Genomic DNA, 25,899 nt, shown 5'->3' on the forward strand with positions numbered 1-25,899 from the left:
TGATTTCAAACTCAAGCTAACAAGCCTGTCTCCAACTACACTATGCAGACTTACTGACCTAGCCTGCTCTAGCGTTGGGGATCTCTACATCTCACTTTATTACCCCATAATGATGTGCCACCTTCCTGTCAGTTGCCTCAGTTATGTACTTCCTCAGATGCTTACACTTTGTGCGAGTCACACAGGTGAATTTCACTGATACAGAATAAAGATTTCTGTCCACAGAGAATGCAATGCAGGCAAGAAAGTTTAGAAGGTAACGAGCTTGAATTTACTGTCATGTCACTATCTGCAAAACTTGTCCTGTCGTCTCAAACTGGAACAAAAGGTATTGAATTCCATGCAGGTGAACTGGCCAACAGCGTGCGCTTGGTGATGAATGCAGTCTCCTGAAGCCCATTTCTCACTGAGCCATTTCTTAAGCATAAACACCATTCCTTTAACTTTCCTGTGCACAAAGCCTGATACAGATGTACATTTGTACAAACTGCCACTGTTGAATTTTTTCTTTTCCTTAGAGATACGTCTTAGACTGATGCTCTGCTGAGTGTTATTACATCTACTCTTATGACCTGCTATAGCTGAGGGCAAGATATGCTCTAATTTAATACTGTCTGACAGTATAAACTTCACAGAATATTTTGTTTCTGCAATATTAATGCCAAGACAATATCTAAGGAGGCTAATAACATACCAAAACAAATATATACTATTTGCTAAATAAAAATGTATATTACAATTGCGCAGACTGTTTAGTGAGAAATATCTTCCTCCCCTGTTCCAGGTTATGTCTTACCAAGTCATCCATTCTGTAATGGCATTTTTTCCACAGCTGCAATTAAGTCTTAATGTGTTCTATTAGAGGACGAAGCACATATTTATATATTGTTGTTCTGCATTACAACAGTCCAGATTATTAAATCCAAATTAAGAAAACCTGATCTATGCTGCCTGTATGCCACGCACACTCATTACTGATCCCTTGTTTCAAACACCAAACATTTTGCATTAAAAAAACAAACCCACTCTAGTAATCCATTAGTTTGCCCCCTCAGTGTTGTAAAATAATCTGTTCTTTTGCTGAAGTTTTCTTACAGTGCTGCAGTAAGAATCCAGTGTTTATTACCGCACTGAGTGTACACATGGTAGCCCCACGAGTACAGTCCAGGCACTAACAGCACGGCCAGATTTGCCTGACCTCAGTTCTGATCTACATTCCCTGAAGGAACGTGTATGTTTCTGAGCCCAACTCTGTCTTTAATAGAGCACCACTGGGGGCACCTCAGAGCTTCACATCTGCATTTTACACTCCACCATTGCAAACAGACTCTCTGAAGGTAGATGTTACAGCTTTGATTTGTCCCCTCCCGTGCTTTGAGTCTCCTATTTTAAACTTTATTTGGATATTTTTAGAATGACAACAAAGAACAATTAATATCAGTGTCTAAACTGAAAATATTTGCTTTTCCAGCTGAGAGCAGACTTCAGTAATTAACCTGGTCTGAACATTTCTAGCTGTGATGGCTGGGGTGAAAGAGTGATGAGACTGCTTAGGGGTGAGGCAAAACAGGATGAGGTGAGGCATCATGATGCTTCATCTCACCTTCAAAGAGGCTTTTGTGCTGTCACATCTGCTTATATCAGCACCGAACGACTGCTGATTTGATCATAATTGCCCTAATTAGAAGTTAAATTAATACACCGAGTTCTTCAGTATCAATGCCACCTCAGCATCAAGGATGTGCATACAGAGCATTGCTGAGCAATACAGGTTAAATGAATAAAGAAGGTCACAGAGAAAAGGAAACTACTTGCAGCCTATTGTTCTGAAGATATCACATAGTTAGGACGACACTCAATATCCACTTATGCCCCAGGGCAAACTGAAAGGGGAAACTTAAGGAACTCTACTGAGAGATATCCATCAGTTCTGAACAAAAATTACATTTCCTGTCATTGAAAATCTCATTTAGTTCAGACTTGCTTCCACTAAGGATTAAAACCCTTCAAAAGAACACTTTGTCTTTATAGGAAGATGAAAATAGCCTAAAATGCTCACAGTGAAAGTTGGTGTGCAAGAAGTGGATAATATGGTAAAATTAAATGGTTATCAAATATAATATACTTCAGCACGTACTGGAAATATAAATGTGGTCATTGAAATTAATGATGAAAATGAAAAGGAAAAAAATTAACAGTTTTTTCGTGAGAGATGTGCAAATCTCCCTAGCAGACAAAGTGTCACCAATTCCCTGTCCAGAAGTATTTTGCATATCCACCAAATGAGGAAATTTTTTCATGTCCACAAAAGATGATAGGGAAGGAGACAGAGGAAACAGGCCCTTTGCACTTATTAAAGCATGATGCATAGGATATTCATATAGCAGGGAACAGCGTACTTACTCATCCTTCCCTTTCCATGATTCAGATTAAAAGCTATAATTCAGAACCAAGTAAAAACAAGGCACACAAAATAAATAAAAACATCTTCATGTTCCTGCTTTTTTTCTTCTGTGAAGAAGAAAAGTAAGAACTTGGCCTTAGTCAGTTGTAAAAAGAAGCTAATTAGTACGGCCAATGTCACAGTATTGGGTATTGCTGAGAACTGACTTTTTCAAAACGTGAGAAAATTGAAACATTTCTTGCATTAACTGTCTTCATCTGACCATCTACTGACTATCTATGCTTGTACTGAAATCAGTCATCAAGATTTTGTGATACAGTCTCTGAAATAATCTTCCTGTTTCAGTTTATATAAAAGAATAAAGCTACATCACACTGTGGCACAACGCTGCAAATCACACAGGATGAGATCTTCACCTGGTACAAACTCCACTACTTTCTACATCCCCGGTGTAATGGCAGTGATTTACCTCACTGTATCTCCTCAACAACCAGAACACAGCTAGCTTGTGGCTGGTAGGTTACGTACAGCATTACACAAATTAATGTAGAACTAGCAATATTAGGTAACAAACATCAGGAGCACCTGAATGACTCCTTTCACATACCTCTTTCCAGCAACAGACACTGACCTCAACCTGAAGTCATCCCCTCTGCTAGACTCCATCTCCAGTGGTACTACTTTAGCAAGACTTAGGCAATAGTCAGAACTGTAAAATATTGCTGTTTTATCGCTCTGATAGCAAACATTCGTGATCTCTCTCAAGCAAGCACCAAAGTCAGAATTCTACAGAAAAAATTGTTACAACTACAGAGTATGTTCCCTTCCAAAAAACTCAATAAAAAAGATGCATAACCTGCTCAAATAACTGATGCCCCTACATAAATCACATTTGAAAATATTTCAAGATATTCCAAGTGGGAACAGTGCCAAGCTAGGACTACTGGCTCTTTGCAGCGGTGCCAAGCAACTTGGAGAACAGAAAAATGTGCCATCATTTCCCATCACTGCTGTGTACTCCGTACTGCACACTAAGTGCACAAAGGCACAGCTAAAGATTTCAGACAAGGATCGTCAGAATGAATGAATCCAGTATTTTGATTTGTTAGGCTGAAAAAGCAGGCTACCACAGTAGCTCAAAAGCAGGCAAACTTAAAGCAAAAAACAGCAGTTATTCAAATGCTGGGTATATGTAGTAAATTGTAATCGTCTCAGCCCTGCGTGTTTGTATAATCAGTTCATTCTCCTGTGGTCCTTCGTCTATTCCATTATGAAGGTTTTAATGAACTTACAGCTTAACAAAAAGAAAGGTAAGTACCCTACCTCAAAACAAACAGCCCAAGAAACCAACAAGAGACTGCCCAAGGGGCTCTATGGCCTCACGCCTTGCTCCTATTTATGACAGATGTGTCCCTCAAGAAGGTTATTCCAGAATGAAGTCTCCCCCTGGTGGATCTCTCTCAAAATAAAAGCTCCATCAAATACTTAATTGTAAAGCCTGAGCTCCTTCCTTTACAGGTAAGACTGTCGGAGGCAAATACGAACGTGTACTCAAATTATGAAAAGCATTCTTTGACTGAACTCAGTGGGTTTGACCTCACCTCAGGACAGAGGAGCTGTTTTGTCCTAAGATATCTCACAATTTTGTGCGAAATTCATTTCAAAGAAACTAAACATCTCCATCCCTGCCATCTCCACGTGGGATCATTGTGAAAACTGATTTAATGAACCCCCTCAATCTTCAACCCAAAAACATCCGTAGTTTAACTATTTAGGTGAAATTCAAATTCCAAACTGTTTCTATCTAAATGAACATAAAACACACCACGATTTTCCCCCAACTCGAAGCGGAAAAAGTTCTCCACTTTCATCTGAGAAGTTCCTGTCTCAGAAATTATGCAGCTACAGAACTCTTTGCAGAATGACTTCCTCAAAGACTACATTAACTATGCCATTCTCTGATCTGCATTAATTTAAAGGGATCACAAAGATTTCTTTGCATATGATAATGTGAATTATCATAAATTAAGAAAACATTGTGATCTCCTTCATTATCACGTTGGTCCTCGTGCTCTGCTATGGCATTTAAGCAGAGCTCTAGCAACTCGTACATTTTGTCCATGAGATTGATTTTGATTTTTTTTCTTTATTTTCTAAGAAGTGAAATGGCTTGAAATATTATTCAATTATGTATGTGACAAACTCATATTTTATTCGTAGTACCAACTGTTGAGTCGATACTGGGTAAAAAGCTTTTTAACTACTCAGAAAATGTTCTCATATTCATTTCAGAACAGTAATAGAATGGTTAAATATTTATTTCTTGCAAGTTTTGGAATTATGCTATGTTTCCTACTTTCGTTAACAGTCTCTTATTTGTATGCAGTAATTGCTTTAAAAATATTAGCACTGTAATTTCTTGCCATCGCTGTGGTAAATCAGCACCAAGTCTCACCTCCAGGCCTCCCCATAGAAGAGCGTAATTCTGCTTCCTTTGACACCAATGACAAAACATCTTTAATTTTAGGATTACACTCAGAGAATTAATGAAAGATGCTCACTGGGCAGTCTGGGACTCTCGTCCCTTCTAACAGCAGATGCAAAAGCTCAGCAGCGTTACTTTGCCAAAGCGCCTCTGCAGGCAGTGACAACTACTCCAAGTACAAGGGCAGCTGCTTCAGCTGCTGCAGTCCTTGACCCCTCAACAGCAGCCATCAGCAAACCATGCTATCTGCTCCAAATATGGGAGTTTTTAGGATATAAGCATTAGGATATTACTAAGAAAAAGGGTACCATTGATCTATTTCAGTCATCCATCAACAGTGATTGTGAGCTGCTCTTGGACTGCGATATGCTGTGGTGAGATGCCAAGAACTCTTCTCTGAACCTGGTGCTGTTTTAAACGTTCTGAAGAGTTCAATTTAACAAAAATGAAGTTTGCAGACCTAAGCAGCAAAAGGCTGCAAAAGATAAGAAAATGGATTCTCATCTCTGCTGCTCCATTCGGGGAACAAGGCTTGCAAAAAAATCATAAAGACAAAACACTACAAAACATCACAAATCTGACCAAGTGACAAGAGACTCCTGCAGAAAGACTCATCAAGCCCGTAAAAAGAATTGTCTCTATTTTAGTCATATTCTCAGACTGCTTGCTTATCTTGGCAGGATGGATGAGAAACTTCAGTTCTCACTGAATGTACAATAAAAGGAGGCAAATAATTGCTAATTATAGTATTGGAAGCTATATTTTAAAGTCATTGGTACTTTACTGAGTACTTTGATTTTCTGGGAAATGGTCTCTGTATGTGATCACACAGCACTACTAAATGAGCTGTACTGCCAGTCGTGACAGACATTTGTAGTATGTGACGTACAGTGAGATGAACAACTGTTAATTATTTTTCCTGAAGATAAGTATCTATGTGACTGTATAACATGGCCTCTGTATGTGAGGTAATTCTGTCATGCTGTAATTCTGGATTAATAACTATCACTTAGCATATAGCTTCAACGCACATACTTAGCTCTCATTAAATGCAACCAAAGGGGTATAACACCACAAACACTAAACGAGGTTGCCCTATTAAAGCACACTATGGGAACCAGAAAAATTCTTTCTAACGTTGTAAACATGTTTTAACTCCTAGACCTGAGCTCAACATTTACTCTACTACTGCCAACTGTCAAGAGTACATGGACACACACGAAGGATGAACTTTGTACAATGGTCATTCAGCTCCTGGACAGACGGTATGAAGATTCTACATGGGAAATTAAGGTAGCTGTTTAATGAAAAATCTACTGTCCACTGTTGTTTTACATTGTCATCTCTTTGCCTCCAAAATAACACATACCATTGCTGAAGACATTCTCTCCTTACCTTGCCAATTCTGTCTGTTGTCATACACCAAGTACTTTTTATCTCCTTCCAGACCTGCCATTTAAAATATCACGTCCTCCTCACAGCCACCCAAGTTTCTCATGGTCTCTCCTTGCAGTTCTCCTAATGTTCCCTAAATCTCTCTGATTCCTTCATTTGCTCTCACTTCGTGTTGGACTTTCACACTGATTATTATTCAAGCTGTCTCCTCTGCAGTCTCAGCTGTCCCACCCCAAAAACACCTCTGAAAACTGTTCACCCTTTTTCATTTCTTGCAACCTCTCTCTTCCCCCTTCTCTCATCATCACTAATCTTGCTCCCTTCTTTTTCCAAGCCATTAATGCCTGTGATTTTTGAGTTCTCCATTTTTCATCCTGCCAGAAACTGAAGTATTCTGGAATTCTAAATCCATGTTAAATATCTGGGTCTTTTAAATTACCTAAACAGGTACACTTGTTAAGAGTCAAATCTGAGCTCTTCTCTTCTCCATCATCTCCCCATGGTAACGCAGAGTCCTCACTGCTTTTTGTACCACAGTGGCACAGCTCTCTGCATGATCTCATGCATTAAAATAAGACAAAGCACACCAGGAACACATCAGGGACTGCATGATCTTTTTTTTTTTTTTGAACCAGGGAACTTATGTGGAAAAGTTATTAAAGCTTCAGCAGATTATGACTGTGAGACAGGAGCTATATGAAATAAAACTTAGAAATGGAGCACCTATGGGTTTAGAGTCATACTACAATATATTAAGAAGTCAGAGGAGCAGCTTTTCCCAAGACACGGGGAAACATTAAAACTACCTTGGAAGATAATATACACAGAAGGCTAATTTTAAATATATTTTAATGAGGAGAGATAGAAGAACCATTGGCTATGCACATGGATGGCTTAAAAAGCCCCACAGATACCTTTTCCAATGATTATTGCCTACAAGCATCACGTGCATCCGTACCCACACTGCATCATCATGCTCGTGTTCAGGAAGGACAAAAGAATTACAGAGGATCACACTGTTGGCATACACACATTAGGAAGCCCCATGGCCAAACTTGCTTCTCCTACAGCCAGCAGATATCACGTTTGACAACTTTCAAAAAACCATGTAAGAAAGCAAAAAACACCTAGAAGGGATCGTCGGGAGCTATTTTTCTGTGTTAAGAGCACTACAGATAACTCCTGCATAGAAAGCAAAGCCAGAAGGAACAATAAAAATCCATGCATATCGAAGTCACTAATCCTCACACAGTACCTCCAAAATGAGGCCAGTAACCTGTTTGACAACACATCTTTCAGAAAGATATCAGTCTGGATGTCAAAACATGAGAAAGTTGGGAATCTTTGCTCATTTTTCTCATCCCTACTGCTAGAAACCTCGCATTCGAAACATTATCTGGAAGTTCAGTAGAGAGGGATCCTTGGAGCTTCCACATAAATGCAAGAAACTGAACACTGCATAAGTGGCAGAGGAATCTGCCTCCCGAGAAAATTACTGAATATCAAGTAAGTCTTCAGTGGATGTGCCACCCTGCTCACTTCCTGTCATTAGGTCTGTCCTCTGAGATATCAAAGCTCCTTATGCCTACCTTCAGTAAACGGGTATCACAGTCTGACAACCCAGCCTTGTAATTCCTGCGTCAAGGGGAGGGACGTCATTTTGTTCACCAGTAGAGGCGCCCCCAATTTCTAGAACAGAAACCATGGCTGACAACTTCTGCTTCTCAGGAGAAGGATGAAAAGGTCATTTGTACAGGAAATACAGTTCTCTTCAGTTTCCCAAGACTGAATGAGCTAAGAATAAACACCTACCCATTGACTTTCCTTCGAATACCTAAACTTACTTTAACCCTTCCCTGAGGCTGGAGGTAGCAGACCCCCAGCATTCAGCACCAGAAACAAAACAGTGTCTCCTGCTGGGCAAGGGAGGAGAAAACCAATACCCCACAGACGCCCAACCGCTGGGCTGGACACAGGGCCAGGACTCAGCAACAGAAGGCTGTAGAAGGCAGACTCAGCAGTGATGCTGCACAGTTCCCCGAGCGCGGCACAGCTGGGAGGAAGGTGAGCTCCACGGTACGGCGTCGGGGTTCCCCGTGGGAGGCCGAGGCAACGCCGGACCCCATAGGGAGAGAACGGGCCCCGCGGCGGCGGCTCACCTTGTGCTCCAGGACGCTGATGTAGCCCTCCAGGAGTCCGGCCCCGACGGGGAGCGCTGGGCGGTGCTGGCCGCGTCCCGGAGGGCGGCTGGGCACCGCCGCCACCTGCTGCTGCTGCTGCTGCCGCCGCCGAGGCTCCGGGTGGCCCCCGCCGCCGCCTCCGATGCCGCCGTACATGAGCAACAAGCTGGTGCACATGGTGGTGAGCGCCAAGCAGACGGCCAGCCCGTGGCGCTGCGGGGGGCAGAGAGAGGCGGCTGAGAGCCACGGGGACGGCGGCCGGCCCCGCTCCCCAAGTTTCACGCCAGGGGAACCCCGGCAAAAGCGCACCGGAGGTTCGGGGTCCCCCCCTCATCCCCGCACCGCCGCCCCCCGCCCCGCTCGTCCGGCTCCCCCCTCGGCTCCCCCACTCCTCTCCTTCCCGCCCCGTCCCCCTCCAGACACCTCACCCGTGCATTTCAACGAGTGCTGGGCACGGTCGCGCTCTTCTTCTCCTCCTCCTCCTCCCCCCCCCCCCATCCCTATCTCCAGCCTCGTCCTTTAAGCAGCCCGGCTTCCCATCCGCTCCTCACGACGCGCACACACACACACACACACACAAAATCCCCAAACCCCGAGCAACACGAATAAAAGAAAGCATGCGGAAAGTTCGCCGCCGCCGCCGCCCGGCTCGCGCTCGCCTTCCCACACCACAGAGAGCCGCGAGGACGCGGCCGGGGCAGGCGGGAGCGCGTGCGCCCAACCCGGGGCAGCCCCGCGCCGCTCTTCTCCTCCCGCCGCCGGGCCGGGCCGGGCCGAGCCGTACCGGCGCCGCACTCACCATCAGGGTCTTCATTTTGTGCGCCTCCCGGGCGCCGCTCCGCCCGCTCCCCGCTAGGCTCGGCATGGCGGGGGAGCCGCGGCCATGGCTCGGCCGGGGAAGCGCCGCCGTGCAGGGGATTAGGGGGGAATTACAGCCGGCCGGACCCTCGGAGCTCTGCCAGAGCCGGGTCCTCGGCCGCCCCGCCTGCCTCCGCCTCCTCCTCCGCCTCCTCCCGCCGGCGCAGCGGCGGCTTCAGGGCAGGTGGAAGTTAACTTCTGCCGCCCCTCGGGCGCGCTGCTCCGCTGCCGGCGGGGGCACGGCGGGCACGCGGCCCCGGCTGCCGGCCAGCGGGGAGCCCCGCGGCGCGACCCTCACGTGGAGCCGCTCCGGGTTTTCCCCCCGGCGGAGGATCCGTCGCTCTCCCCCGCCGGCTGTGCTGGCTGCAGTCGGCGGCGTTCAGGCACCGCTTGAAATTCGCGTTCGTAAAAAAAATCGACGCCCTCAACTCCTTGTGCGGCGCTAACGCCGCCCTCCTTCACGCAACCCTTCCCCACAGCGATATGAAAGCCTTTCGATAGAAGCTCTCCTCTATTTTTCTGGTTTGCTCCCCGTGCCATCTTTGCAGTGGCTGAAGGTGGGCATTTCCCCCCCTTCTTTTACACGCCGCCTTCCAAAGTTTTTTTTTTATTGTTTCCTTCTCCGTGCTGATGGTTCAGACGTAGAAACTTTATGAAGGGACCTCAGGTTACACCGATCTCTTGCTCTGGCAATTCCACCTATTCGGACGTGCCCCTTCAAAACAAGCCTTTTTAAGGCTGCTTTCTTAGGAAGTCATTAAAATGACAGCGTAGCATTTAAAAAATTAATCTATCTCCTAATCGCCACGACATTTGTGTTGAAATTACTCATGGAAATAATAGTTCTAAGACATGCCTTCACATCTAACCTACAGCTATATAACAGTAAAGATTACATTAAGGAGAAAACGATCAGCAGGCTAACTCAACCATGGGCACAATAGCAGCTTTCTCAAGGCTGAAATTGTCACTGAAATCCATTTTTTATCTTCACTCGTTCACTGGGGGACTAACGGTGAAACAAGTGCCATCTCGAGCATTGGCACAGAGCGCTGCGTTCACCATTGGCACAGACCGCCCTTTAAGAAAGTAAGAAGAAAGAAGAAGGTGCGGCACATGGGGTGGATAAGGAGGTAACTCAGATAAGGAGGCTTCATCACTGCAAGGAAGAGTGTCCTCATGGCACGCACCCTCGCTATTTATTCAGCTGGTGGGTTTGATTTCCGTGCACCAGTTGTTAAGACGAACGAAGCAATATAAGAAGAATCTTATCAGGTCTTGGTAATTCGTTATTATGTGGTTGCACTTGACACTCAAATTAGTGAAACAAAGGGCCAACCTGATGAATCATTGAAAGCAAATTATCTGTGGCTCTCCAAGGCTTCCTGCTATAGACTGCAAGAGGCAGCTCGTGCATTTTGCAGTGCTGTTTCTCGACTATCAGCAAGCAGGTTGGTAGCGAATGACCCTTCTAATATATTTGGCCATGCCAAACTGAAGCATTGCTTTTATGATTTAGGCTCGTGGCTCCGTGTTAGACATCTGTTACCCAGCATACGTCCAACCAAAGCCATTCAACTTGGGGGTTTGGGTAGAAGAGACTGATTCAAAAATCTTCTGATAAAGGAGACAAACTAAATTTTCTAATGTGATGCTGAGCTTGACTTGAATAATGTCCAGCTTTCTGCTCCTCAAATATTTAATTAGATTGCTGTGATGGTCATAGGCAGCATTCTTGGCAGTCAAATGCACGCTGAAACAAATACAGCAGCGTAATGTAAATCCTACGGAGGCATTTATGTGTAAGCATGGGAACTTTAGAAATCATCTGGAAAACAGCCCAGCCATTTAATTTTAAATTCCTATGAATTTAATAGTTTTAGCTATTGGGAGGCTTGCTTTTTAATAGTATTTGAATGCACATACGTGTGCAGGTAAGCATCTGAATAGCCAGCAGTTAGACTTGAGAAGAGTAGAAGAGCACAGGCTGAACGCATAAGCATTTAATCAGCTTGGAAGCAAGTCAATGAAGAAGGTATCTTAAAGTGCATCTGACTTCCCACTTCAAGCAATTTATTTTCAACATGCAGCCAATACTGAGCTGGATTTCTGACCGGTCAACATTTTGCTGTAGTCCTGCATACCCGGGGCATTGCAGGTGCTTTGTCTCATCCATCAACAGTTTTGTTTGTCACTTTTGGCTGACATGTTTCTCCATGGTTTGACACTCAGTGGGATACAAAGCACAGGCAAAGACTGTGTTCTTCACACAAAGATACCGCTCTTCACAGCACTGGTTATGTCAGTGTCCATGTAATTCTCTTCCTACCTAAGAGCTACAGAATAAAACACAACTGCAATTTCCTAGCCCAGGAAGAAAAAAAGTGGCAGGGTCACTTCATAGATTTTTCAACAAAGCCTGACTGAAGAGAACTTCCCATCTGCATGGAAGGGACTGGGCTGCCCCCTCCTCAATTGACCCTATTCATTGTCACCTTTCTGGTAGCTGCACGCTGACAGAGGAGTCACATGAAATGAAAATCTGCTTGTGGGAGCTTTGGGAGAAGCTAAGACGCTAATAACAAATAAAAATCCACGCAGTGTGAGAAATCCATGTAAGAAGTAATGATGCAGATAGAGACAAACTTCTCAAAACTGCCAACTTACTTGGAGCAAAAGAGCTCTTTCACCAGTTGCTCAATAATGCTGCTCAAACAGTATCATCCCTGAGCTGCTGGGATGAATGAAATATCTATCCCTTTATCACACATTGTTTAGCTTGTCCTCCAGAGATTTCCCTGTGCAGATATAGTATATATCTAGACATTGGACTACATCTGTATAGATAGAGTATATATATTTCCCTGTGTAGCCTTGTAGAGACATAAAACACCCTTTTTAAACAAACTATGTCTGATTTCCCACAGAGTTCATAAAAAGACAACAAAGCATAATCTACACTTTAATATCATGAAGAATTCTAAGCATGTTTTCCATGTTATGGGTGGCCTGGAATGAATACTTGATACTCTTCATCCATGCCATAGCTTCTCATCAACTGGATGCCAAAATATTGAGTGCAAGTTAAGACGAGAGCAAAGACTAGAATTTCTGCAGATGACCCCAATGTTGTGTGCTGGGACATTTCTCCTGAGCACCCTCTATGTGACTCCAGCAATCTCCAGCTCTGGACTCTGCTGTCCCTCTCTCCTTTCTACCGTACTTGAAGGCTGTAGGCGGGTATACAGCATGCCTCCAAACTGGAAGCTGCAGCTACTCTACAGCCTGGAATGAAAGCCCAGACAGTCTTAATGGTTTGATTGTTTTGTAACTCATTAAGGGCAGTATCTACTTTCCTGCAAAGAAAAGAATGACAGAATAATGTAGCTCTATGCCCAGCTTCAAAGGGAGTAAGAAAATGGTGTTTTTGTTTATCTCCCATCCTTCACAAAAGACTGAGAAAAAGAGGGATCTGGTGTGATATAAGTAGTTAAACTCTAGGTGAGTTCAGCATATTACTCTGCAGGAGTGCTGAAAGCACTTTAATACATTCCCATCATGCAATGTGTATGAAGATGTTTTTCAGAAAGATATTGGTGCTGGAAGTGCTTAAAATAGACTGGAGGGGGGAGGTTGATTGGATCAGGACCACTTTGTGCCTCTGAAATTAAGAATCTGAGTTACTAAGATTCTATACGTGGCTAAGCGCGAGAAAATATTTGTTAAAAGTATAAAATTAATCTAAAAACGTCTCTGTTAAAGTTGTATCACTTTGTCATTTCCTCTGTATTGTGTTGCCTGTGAAGCCTTGGATCTGCCTCTTCAAGAGGAAAATCCTGGCCTCACTGAAATTAACTCCTATACATCTTTTATCCCTCTGCTTGCTGGGGCAAGGAGCTCGCTAGCAAGTACAAAGCTCCCACTTCCAGCTCTGCAGACTCATGAGATATGAGCTTAAACCCTGATCACTAGCGTAGAACAGAATATTGCTTCTCCTGGGCCTCAAGCCAGTGACATTTGGGAAGATGGCTCTGAGTGCCACATTTCAAGGGGGGAGAAGTGAGCATTGTTTGAGTGACTAGCTAGAAAAATGAGCCTGAAGGTGCTAAGGAGGTTGCAAGATGATAAAAGTTTGTGTGGATTAATGGACAAAGGGACAGTCAGAGGTACACAGGGAACGAAATAAATCACATGGATATCACCTCCACTTGTTGTTTTATTATTTATGTATATATAAAATTTTAACTTTTTCCTGAGAGGAAGGACTGCATTTTTGCATCGCAAACACAACCAATGGAAAATATTCAGCAGCCAGCAAAGTAATGAGCTTACAGTATAGATTTTTCAAACTGCCCAGTGATTCATGAAATGCTTTCCAAAACTAGAAATATGCATTGAGCATTGGTCAAAAAAGGTAGAAACAATAATACAGCTCAGTCAATACTGTCCCTCCTTTATGAAAGCAGGCTGCCTTTGAACTTCTGACAGAAGCAAGCTGTGATAGATGAATAAAAAAAAAAATGAAATATTGCATAGAAATAGAAGTGCAAACGAAAACAGACAGGGGAAAATAGCAAGATAAGATCTGCTGAATCTGCTGATTTTTTCCTTTTCTATTTCTTAGTTTTATCCTCCATCTTGGAAACATAAATAAAGATATTGAATACTTCAGAAACAATCTGTCTAGCTCAACCGAGAGGACCCATCTACTTGAAGAACACATGAAATGCTGCATTGATCTAATCACTTTTTTAGGGGAAAGTTAAACAAGGCGCATCCTGGAATATACTACACACCAGTTGCTTACATGTGCTTATAATAGTTAAAAATTTCAAATCTAAAGTAAAACAACTTGGAAGTAAGAAATTAGCACCAGAGTTCACAGATAGAAGCTATCCAGTGTCACATAGAAGCCAACAGGCACAACTAGTGAGGGTTCTGCATGGCCTTTTGTGTTACTGCTCAGTGTAGAACAAAAGAAGGAAAACATACATAACCTCTATGCATACAGGACAGCTTTAACATATGGACTAAAGCAACTGAGGACATCATTACTACAGTTGAGTGAGAGACTGGGTACACGAGATATATTCTGGAGTACCTTTGCTGTAGTAGAGGTGATCTCAACAGGATCCTGAATGACTGAGCTTTGTTTCTGTGTGTGTGTGTGCTGATAGGAAGTCAAAGTGTTAAAAGAAACAGAATTTCTAAACTTAAAAAAAAAAAATTACCAAGCAAATATCAGACATGAAGCATTAGAGCAAAAAAAAAAAGGAAGCAAAGAAGGATAAGAGCTCATTATGGATTGCTTTGCAGTTCTTTATGTATTATTAGAGAGTCGATAGAAAACTCTCCTGCTATTACTAACGCAAACACAAACATCACTTATGATGACAGGCTGAACAACTATGGCAACAAGGGGATCCATTACCATCAAACTGAAAAGGCACAGTCCCAGTGTCAAGTAAAGCCCTTCAGTAGTCAAGATATAAAGATATCCAGGTTCGTTAATAGCTATTGTTTCCATCTACAGATCTACAGAAACCATCCTTACTACTTCACACAGTATATAATAATATAAGCATACATACAAATTCAAGTTAACACATCAGTAAACGTACAGTGTGAGAATAGCTTCCCCTGATTCTTGTCATAGCTCTGCAATTTCAAGCTTGGGTCCCATGTGCTTCTATTTAAAAAATAGTATTTCCTATCAGCCTGTGCTCTGTAATAGTTTTGTTTCCTTACTCAGCTTTGCAAGACAAAGTAGACAATACATTTAATTCAGTGTTAGGTTGAAATTATGTAGTGACCTTCTGTGTTATGTACGAATTTCTTCTTTTTACCCAGAATACTCAAGTTACCTGAAGGACAAAAGTCTTGGAAAGTTGAACTTATTGCCAAGGGATCCTGAACACTCCTGTTTCCCAGGGAAGGCGACAAAAATTGGAAGAGGTTCTCTGCATTCAAATGAGATGCCTGCTCAAGATAGTGTCGGTTCTAGCAGCCTGCAGATTCCAGTGGTGATATTTCCACCAGGAGATAGCAGAGAGCATGAGTCCAAGGTGCAGTCATTTGAAGGAATGGACATAGTGTCCTCATTTGTGTAACTTTCATAATTAAATGCAATTGAACACAGAATGTAGACCTTCATGAGAGTACATAATGACTATGAAATTATCTCCTATGTCAAGGCCAAACCATCCTAGATAACTTTTCCAGCCAAGATGAATAAGCATTGCAGGAAGTAGTCTGAAACAGTGGGAGAATTTATTCACTGCCATAGGTATCTCACTGAATGTTTCAAACCAGCTGCCAAAACAAATGATTGTCTTCCTTTGTGACGTGCTGCGTCCTTGTTTAAACGTTCCTGTCACATTATTGATATTTGTCACAAATACAGAAAACAAGGCTTCTCTCTATTTCATAGAGGATAGATATCTTGGTTGTCTACTGGCATGCTCAAATCAGGGCTTAGAGCAATCCACGGCTGCATACGCTCATTTTTCTCTCTTAGGCTTCAGGGCAGAGGACCAAGTCCAGCTCAGCTGTAGAGCTGGATCCAACACTTCCTGCAGCAGCTGTACCTTCCTTCCTTTGAACAGCTATTAATATTTGTTACCTCATTCCCTAGCCTTTATCACCACCACCTGCCTCATGCTTTTCATTCAAGTAACAGAACTTTACAAATTCATGTATTTTTTCTAAACATAGTAAATATTTTATTCATTACGACAGTCACATGTGTAGTCTCTACAGTAAACTACAGTGCCAGGAACATACTGGCTTGAGTTTTGCCACAGTACTTTTACTGCCTTCGGATTAATTCCTTGGTAGGAACTGCATTTGGCCTTTTGTTTTTCCAAATTTCTTCAGAGACCAAAGCATTCTAATTAACACCCCATTTATCTAATTGCTTTTTCCTTTTTGTTTAGGATTTATTTCAGTTTAGAAGTGATTATTATGATGCCTTCTTTTTATTTCTTTAGAACAGCTTTTGTTTTTTATGGTAAGTATCTAATTTTAGTCTTTACCAAAAGCCCCCAAATTCTCTAAGACTTGTTCAGTTTTCCCTGTAATCAGTACTTGAAGTGTGAAGCTAAGCTCTGCAGGGCAGGTGTTGTTTCTGTCCTGAGTTCAAATAAATGAGGCCTTAGGCCATTTATGGTTTAGCCCATAAATTCAGATGTCAAAGGAACAGGTGGTAACGTGACACAAGCTGTTCTTGCTCGTTGTCTGAGTTTCCTCTGCTCAGTCTCCTACAGCTTCATCTCTGTCAAAGACCCGAATCACTCTCCAACATGGCTACTCCATTTTGGCAGGTTCTGCTTCTGTCCATTGATAAATGAGAGCTGCTCTGCTTCTAAGTAATATCAGTCTGGAAAAGCGTGGAGCTTGGAATCTGAGAGCAGCTCTATACTGGCACAGTAACTCAGGCACAGCGCTGCATTGCTGTGACTAAAGCCTTCTGGGATAAACTGGCTCGCATCTGCCTGGCTTGGAGCTGGTGCAGAGGAGCTTGGGTCCATCTGTGCATCAGCTCTGACTGACTAGCAGCCTGCTAGGCTGAACCACTAGGGGTTGTGGTTCAAAAACCTGCATGCAGAGGAACAAAATCTTACCAGAGAAGTGAAAACAATAGGCACTATATATTAATAAAACATAATAGTTGTTCAGTGCTTGTCCAATCACTAATTTGGGATAATTTTTTTTGTTTATTATTTGATATGCTGCTAATGAACAAGCGTGGATGGTGTTAGACTTTCTAAGTGAGGGTAGGAAGAATTATCTGCCAGTCTTATTTCTGTAGCTGACTCAATCATTTCGATCAAAGAAACTACTGACTTTGCCAATTTCTTTAGGATCCTCAAATGTTTTATCCTGAGCACTATTAATCTTCAAGCATTATCTACACAAAAACTACCCTCACAAAAACCATGTGCGGCCATCACTATTTACAAAAGATAGTTGCATAGTGAAGTTAAGAAATGCTGCTAATTCCAGCTGCCATCTTATAGTTATTACCCTGTTCTCCAGCACTGATTGTCCCAACTCATTACACCTGCAACCAGCACCTGACACACAAGCCTTTCTAACATTCTCCACCCTCGTCTTCAACTAGAATCACCTGTGCTCCCCCCTCCCCCTCCAACTGAACCTTGCTCACTCATGCAGCAGCTGTACTGGCTCCTCCCTGGCTCACAATCTTTCTTGCCATGTCCTCAATCCATGCAGAGCTCCATCGTGTAACTGGCTAAGAACGGTTCTGCTCAGCAAGTTGCTTTTTAGCAGAGCAATGAGTGATTGGTAGCACAGCTACTTATCTGTAGCTGTATTATTACAGCGTGTCTTTTTGATTAATTAGAAACAGTACTGTAAGTTTGAGTTTCACAGTCAGGGTGTTATTAACTAACATGCAAAAGAAAGAGTGCTCTGTTTGCAGGTTTCTGTATCTGAAGTGAGACAGAAAGGATTAGAGTAGGGTGGAAGGAGTATAAGCAACAAAGGCAGTTACAGTGCAGGATGAAAAACCATATAAGGGGTTCTTAAGGGGCATACTGGGGATAAACAAGACCCTACGCCTCATTACAGAGGGTCAAGAAGTCATAAGTGATATTAATAGAAGTGCTAAGTCTGAGCTGCAGTTTCACTCACACAAACTGAAGTCTGTGGGACCTGAAGGCTGCCATGCACTGCTGAAATTTCAAGCCAGGCAATTAGGGTTTAGCAAAGCAAGTGGAAGACGACAATGCAGGGTATGCAATGTCAGCTCTCTGACTGTACCAAATGGAAGTGTCGTTTCCAAATATTAACAAAGAGGTGATTTAAAGGGAAACAATAGCTCTGCTTCACCTTGCATGAAGCTCAAGATCCATAAAGGCAGAGACGGTGTATTCAAACTTTGGTGATTGAGGTATATTCCTGAACCCAAACACATACAAGTGTGTTACTTTTCAGCACACTGTAAAGTCCTGAAAAAAAAAAAAAAAAAAAAAAACAGCTCTAGATCCAAGCTGGATCTTTGTCTTACCTTTCATCTCACCCAAAGCTGCTTAGCCTTTGTGCATGTGTGGGCTAACCTTTCCCTTTTCTGGTCTGTTGCTATTGAACTGTTCATAAATCTTGTGATCATTAGGTAAGGTTAGCCCTCACATTTCAAAAAGGAAACATCCTTTTTGCAAGCTGATGTTAGCTGGTGGGATGTCTTTGTAGCATCAGATTATGCAAACCAAGTGCTGACCAGCAAATACGTTGTAGATGGCAGCGCACTGATTCTGGCAGCACTGAACCAGTCAAAAACATACAGCAATATAGGTTATGTAGATCCATTTTATTCCTAAATGTGGGTATTAACAAATTGGCAAAGTCATTGGCCAATTGACTCAAAGTATAAGCATTAAAATAATTCATCCTGAACAATGTGTGGTTTTATTTTATGTTTAGTACAGTAGGCTTACCTGCATGAATTTGCTGTGCTTATTTAATATCCTCTTTAAGATGAAAAATGATGCCAGTCCTGTGGTAATAGCATCTTTTGACGCTGAGAAAGCATTTTCACTGGATTGAATGGCAGTTTCTCTTTACTATGATGGAAATTTAAAAATTTGCTCTAAATGTATTGCATCAGCTACGCTGTTCTGAGCAAGGATACATGCTAATGTCACAGTACAATTTTGACTTTTGAGGGGGACTAGTCAAGGGTGCCCACTTTCAGTGCTATTTTTGCTAGCAGAAGGAAACCGGTCTTCAAAAGACTAAGGAGATTGGGGGGTGGAGACTCTAAAACAGAATGCATTGGAGCTGAGAGGTTGTATCTGCAGAACTGCCTTTAAAATGTTGCCCTATTTTGTTATACAATAGCGATCCTTTGGGGACTCTAAAGCAGATCCTGCAGGGTGCTACAGATCTTAAACAACTACCCAGATATGCTGTAGGTTAGGACTCAGTCAAAGATCTTGGAGCTGAGTAAGGGTTGTGGAAGTTCCCAATTCCTTGTTGCTCACTAAACTGAAAATTCACAGCGAGGCCTTAAATGAAAAGAATGCTTTACTCCAAACTTGGATTTTCATATGATTTTCTGATGGAAGAACTCTTGAGAAGTATTATTGACCATTCTCCCTATGGTCACTGGAACGATACAAGGAAGATTCACATGTTCCCCTTGTGATCAAGCACATCACCATGAAGAAAAAAAGAAGATCCTTATGAAATCTCAAGAGGTGTACAATTTCAAAATTACTTTTCCTTGGTATCTTGACAAAGTTAAACAGAAGTACATCAGCAGTATTAGAATGAAAAAGTCTCCAGAAGATAAATAAGATATAAACATACATTCAAGCAAACCAGGCATCGCTTGAGGATCTGAGACACAAGCTCTTCCTCCACTTCTTGGCTTTCTTCTTTCCCCACCTGAAACATACTAACCATCAGGACCTTCTTCTGTAATACTTTAGAGATTTCTGGTACAGTATGTTCACATTAATAATGTGGAAGGAGTATCCTCCCATACTGCTGCTCCCCAGTATGCACCAACCCTTTCAGTCTTTCCCAGCCCTGTTTTTTGTTACTGTTCTCTCCAGCACCAGACAAGCTTGGATCTTCTTGCAGACAGGTGTTGGCAATGTTCCTCCCAGTGTCAGCTTACTTACAGCTGAAACCTGCAATCTCTATGCCAGCCTCACTGCTACAGATTTGGGAAACTGGAATTAGTCCCTATGGCAACAGAGAAATCAGTGAAGTACAGGTGAAATGTTGTGAGGTACCTGATGAAACTAAGTAAATAGTTAGTTCCAATTTATCACAGGCTTCTGTGGTCAAGTGTAATCAGATCATCATTTCCACTATGAAGAAGATTGGAGATAAGACTGGATGGCCAAGGAAATACATTCCTTAGGTGGAGCACTGTCTGTAGCATAGGGGAGCCACAAAAGGTGATGGGACATTTAATTGCTCCTAAAATCAATAGAATCCTACAGCCACTAGTTTTTAGTTAGCCTTGTGTTTCAGTAACATGGTAGACAGAGAAATCTATAGAGGGAAAAGAAATCTAAAATAGCTAAAAACTGATTTTCCATTCTCTCATCACAAAAGATGTTGTTGAAGGAAATTCTTCCAAATTCATTACTTTTAATCTCTTGTTATTTGTATTTATGGAATTATAGCAGTTTTAAATATATGGTGATGCAAACAAAATACACATTTCAAACGTTTAGGGTTAAAGTCAGATAGTTACAGAAATGGAGATTTCACTTAAAAGTTCGATACAAAATTAGTAAATAAAGTTTAACAAAAGTAAATTGAAAGGCGAAATGAACTCACCCTGATGAGTTAATGTAATTCCCTTATGTAATGCTAGTTTCCCTACAATAATTAATTTTAAACACTAAACCAGTACATCGGTTTCTTGATAATTATAAAAATGCATTCATCCATGGCCTTGCAAATTATTAATATTTATCATAAGGAATATCCTGTAGACATTAAGAATCAAGGGAGACAGACTTTTCAGAAAACTCTTGCACAGCTTTACCGAGACGATAATGGAGTTTTAAATAGCTGGGACTGCAAACCAAAGAGAGGGATAGGACTAAATCCTCAAGTCCTCTTCCCACCGTCTTCCTTACAAATCACTCAAGCAAAACTTGCTCTGAACCTCAAAATCAAAGATTTCAGGACTGCAAGTCTGTGATACACGTATCCTATGTACTCAATTCATTTTTGTTCCACTTCAAGGAGGCAAGAGTATCGAGGGTTCTAAAGGGATGAGGCCATAATGATGTTATAAAAAGATTATGAAAGCTCCTGTAGTTCTCTTCCGTTTCAGAGATAACTTCAGTGATAAGGAAACTGCATCACGACACTTTTGAGTTATTTCTCTAACAGTTCAGCAACACTGATTATCAGAAGTCTGTTCATGGATACTCTTAAGCCTCTCAGCGCATTTGAACATAAAGATTTCACACTTACAGAACCCTAACTCATCTTCAGTAGCAAGAAGGAGCTTCCCCTAAGTCAGCATGCATCAGCGGGGGTTTTGCTTGTACAGAATCTGCTGGATCAGATGCATGCGATCTAGTTACGCTTTGGCTACTGATTACAATAAATGTGAAAAGCAGGAACTAGAGCCAAACATAAAGCAAAGCATTCTGCAGTTTCAAAAAAGTTACATTCTATCTAACTTTCTTCTCTGTAATAACAAGGTAAAACCAAAATTCACAGAACTCACTACTTTCTGAACAAGACTTTGACTACAACATGTTTTCTACCATAATATAATCCAATTCAGAGGCAGGAAGCAGAGCAGTTTTACAGAGTATCTGGTTCTACCGCATACAGGATCCCAGAATCACAAAATGGTTGATGTCAGAAGGGACCTCTGAGGTTGCCTCGTCCAACCCCTCCTCAGGTAGGGCCACCTAGAGCAGATTGCCCAGGACCATGCTCAGATTTGAAGATCTCCAAGGAGGAAGACTCCACAAGCTCTCTAGGCAACCTGTTCCTGTCCTCAGTCACATGCACAGTAAAGAAAACATGCTGATAGATATATACATATATGTATATTTACATATGAATTTGTGTGTGTGTGTGCGCAAGATAAAGAGAGCACATACAAATTAAAGTGTTCTTGGTTGATAGGCTAGATCTACAATTTTTGGCAATTTTTTTCACCCGCACTAGCAGCAAGGACTACAACAGCAATGGTCATTAAAAATTAATGTACCCTTCCAAAATTATAGGCAAACATCAGTTTATATTTTCATGAATTAGTGGACAACCAGTGTCATCTGCACATTAGGCAAGGGAGCTGAACCTTGGTGGTGATACCAAGAAATCTTTGTAACCTTTTTGTGACTACTTCCCAAACAAACTGTAGGAGCTGGGTTTTAAGAAGATATCTGGAGTTTTTCCTTTTCATTCTGCTGAAGTAAAGCAGCTCAGCACTGTTTGTGATGGGGACTGTGAAACCACAAAGGAGCAGATGAGACAGAGCTAGATAAGAAAAGACAGAAGTGTATTCCTTGTCCTATCTCTACTTGATAAGTAGAGGAAGCAGGAGCCAAAGCAATGTCTGTACAGGCAGATATACATTTTCCCTGCACACAGGGATGATGCAGCAACCTGCATTCCAACAATGCAAATTAACTTCCTGCTTTTTCACATACCAATAGAAAGACTAAAACCAACAGGTTAGCTAACATGCTGAATATAGATGTAGACTGAGAAAATAAACTATTAGATTCGTTTTGACTCATCAGAGTCGCACAAGACAACCAACCATGTTGGTGTAAGACAGATGAAGTAGCTAATGTGTTCTAAGGATGAACAGTTCTGGCTCTGAAAGTGAAGTGTTGTAACTGGTTTGCTCTCTCTTGCTGTGATTCCCAATTTTGCTCACCTTGGTGACCACTGAGAGAGGGGATTGAAAAAGACTTTGTGTGTGTCATTGCAGGGTGCTGTTTTGTTATGTCAGTGTTCTTCATTAGTGAGTTATGCCTCTGATGCATAATGTTGTGAAGCAGATGCTGATAAAGTATGAAGGGTATTCTATAACCTGTGCTGTACTTTCAATTACCTTACAGGAACTTAGAATTCAGAAAGACCACTCTGAACAAAATCAAAATACAAGAAGATAAACTCCATTAGGAACTGAAGTGCTCTGGTTGTTGTTGAAAATGGTCTAATTAATAGTTATTGCATCAAACTCACACAGCAGTTGCAGTAATGACACTGATGATATTGATGGCATTGAAGATGGGCTTTAATTCAGAATGGAAATGAGTAGAGTATTTGTCTGTCAACTGCATATTGCTGCAGGCAGTGGAAGGCCTTAGAGCTTCTTTGTTTTGTTGTTCAGTTGGTTTGCTTTGGTAATGTAGCTCCAGGTGATTAATATATATTTACACAAGACAGAGCATGTTATTTCACTGGGGCCCTATGCCTGACACTTGGCCATACCTGAATAATAAGCATTTATTGGTTTTTATTCCTGCTGTTCGGTTTTTCAGTGACAGATACATGTAGGTGAATAATTATGTAAGTGGGACTCTCAAATTTTTTGTAACTTTTGTAAAACATTTCCCTTTCTTCTTTGGTTTGTGAAAGCTGTTGGCAACAGATAATGCCAACTCCTGCATCCTGAGATAAGGTTTCATTCTCATCAGTATTTGGTTTCCATTCAGACTCCTGTTGATACATTTTCCTGCTTTTGGTTTTTGCTATATATCTGTTTGGCTTATGTTACTGTTCAGAAATAAACATGTCACAAAACCTTCCTGTAACCAAGCTGACTTCTGTAGGTAGATAAGGTCTTCATCAAATGTGGGGATTGGTAAAGCTCACATCTGCTCTCATACTAATGCCCTCTGTCTCACAAACACCATTTATTACTATGAAATGTCAAATTCCTCAACTGGAACAAAAATCATTGTATAGTACCAAAAGCTAAGAGAATTGAGAGCTTAGAATACACCCAGGGAAATCTCCACAGTAACTGGTGCCCTTAACATTGGCACCTCGATCCTCAATGGGTCACACAACAAAGCTGAAGATGGCCCTGTGATATAAAGCAGTCAGCATTACACACTCGGGCTCAAATCTTTTTTCCAATCCCATTGAATTGATGGTAAAATTACACCTGACTTCAACAGACAGAAAGATTTATTTCCTTCCCTCTATGCAGAATTGACTCACTTGTCATGTAGATTTCAAGGCTGCAATCCCAGGTGGGACAAAGGTACAGCCTGGCATCCTAGCAGGTTACTCAGGTAAGCAACTCTCAAATCTACAGGTGGACAAAAGTTCATCAGGAAAAAAAATAATGCGTCAGGCCTCCAGACACGTTAGGCCACACTTTCAGAGAGGCACTAAATATTTCTAAGCCTTTCTCGATAGCTCCTTCAGCACAAGGCAGCTGCAGCACTTGTTCAGCTGGTTACCTGCAGGTTCTGCTAAGTCTCTGGTGATGGTGTGGTATGTTTCTAAACTAATTCCTTCAGAAGAACCTGTTATGAAAATAGGATCCACGCTGAGTATCTCTCTGGCTTTAAGAATGTTCACTTGTGGTTATAGGCCAGCTTTTGGCTGTGTTCCTTTCTCTCTGCCTCCCCCAGCATCAATAAAATGCTGGGTCACTCAATGTCAAAACTTCCCCAAGTGAATCTTACTTGTTGCCTTAGGAGTAAACTTACTACTTTCTTTCTTTATATTTTAATTTACTTTCCCTAAAGATAACACTTCAAACCAGCAATTAATGTTCTGTAACCTTTTTATTGATCCACCTTAACACCTGTTCATCCATTTACAAAGAGAAACTCTCTGTGAAGGAGGAAGAATGGAATTAGAGGAAATATTGTAGGGGCTTGTACATATTCCCAGGCTTTACTAATATTTGTGTGTTTGGCATTAAAAAAAAACCTGAAGGTTTCAGACATTCTAAATGTGAATTAATGTGATATCTTAAATTATGTAACTATTTCTCCCTGATGCTGTGTATCATAAAAACACTATCTTTCAGTCCAGAGCTGCTGATAACACAGCTAGCCGCTCTGCTTGACCAGGTATATATGCCACAGAGCTTGAAAATTCACCTTTCTCAGGACCTTCCTCTGCCAGTCCCTGGCTTTCATCGTGAAAACCTTTCTATTCATTTGCAAGGTCTGTCCAACTTTTGGAATGGATGGAAAGCAGACAAAGCAGTAGAAGAAAAGCCATGGAAAACACTCATTTCCAAGCAGCCATGATAACCACGATCTTCTTGGTTTCCATTCTCCTGTTTAAAATTACTGAGTACAGGAAAATCTCTATTGCGGAGAATCAACAACTGCCAATCAACTTAAGGCCATCAGCCCCAGAGCTGCTACCCAAGCTAACTGAAAGAGGATTATGCTCTTTGCTTTCCCCAGAATAGAGAAGGCTTGTATATCATTAGCGTTTCTGTCAACACCTTGTCTCGCAGCCCATAGTCTTATGCTATGTCAGTCTGTGGTTGTTTGTTCACAATTTGGATTAGGAGTGGCTGGCAGGTGTTCAGCTGAGATTCTCTCATTCCCATTGAGAAAAGGTATCAGTTTCATTGTTCTACTAGATTTGTAGGATTACAGCTGAAATCAGACCTGTGAACAGTGTTCAAACAGAGAATCCCAAAGCTAGTTTATTGGGGAATATCATTTACTAAGGGAATAACTGAACAAGGACTCAAGAGATTTCCTTTCAGCTCAACCAAACCCTTACTATGTGAGTGGAGACAAATCATCTCGCCTGCCTTATATGAACGGGAATTATATTTTACTTGGTACTGGATCTTCAGAATAATAACCTCATAAAGGCCAAGACAAATCTGATAAGCCCAAGAGGTGTCTAACAGATAATGTTAGACCTTTAAAGATCTATGTTCTCCCATAAGACATGTGGAAGAGGTGCTGAAATTTGGCAGCCTGCCCAGACGTGCCATAGCTGAAGGAATCTTCAAGTTTTGTCTTAAGTGCGACTCAATCAGAGGGAAATATTCTTGCCTTTTGAACAGAAAGCCTTATCATACTCATTTTGTTGAATGGTTACTAAACTGTTTAATCCTTCCT

General features: G+C 41.8%; 1 protein-coding gene across 5 annotated transcripts in view; it reads right to left on the bottom strand.

The window, feature by feature from the left end:
- Positions 1–25,899, bottom strand: part of ST6GALNAC5 (ST6 N-acetylgalactosaminide alpha-2,6-sialyltransferase 5) — a 117,755-nt gene that overhangs the window by 58,439 nt on the left and 33,417 nt on the right. For 2 of the 5 annotated variants that reach the window (XM_025152774.3, NM_001277494.2), the window contains exons 1-2: positions 9,264–9,463; positions 8,444–8,677 (exon numbers count right to left, since the gene is read on the bottom strand). The exons of 1 other annotated variant lie outside the window; for it this stretch is intronic. In XM_025152774.3, the coding sequence (XP_025008542.2) occupies positions 8,444–8,677; positions 9,264–9,329 (300 nt within the window). In that variant the 5' untranslated portion in view covers positions 9,330–9,463. Of the gene's footprint in view, positions 1–8,443; positions 8,678–9,263; positions 9,464–25,899 lie in introns of those variants that run through there. 2 more of the 5 variants (XM_025152775.2, XM_025152773.2) reach the window with 1 other exon arrangement.

The sequence above is a fragment of the Gallus gallus genome, chromosome 8, assembly GCF_016699485.2.
Source record: "Gallus gallus isolate bGalGal1 chromosome 8, bGalGal1.mat.broiler.GRCg7b, whole genome shotgun sequence".
Taxonomy (NCBI): Eukaryota; Metazoa; Chordata; class Aves; order Galliformes; family Phasianidae; genus Gallus; species Gallus gallus.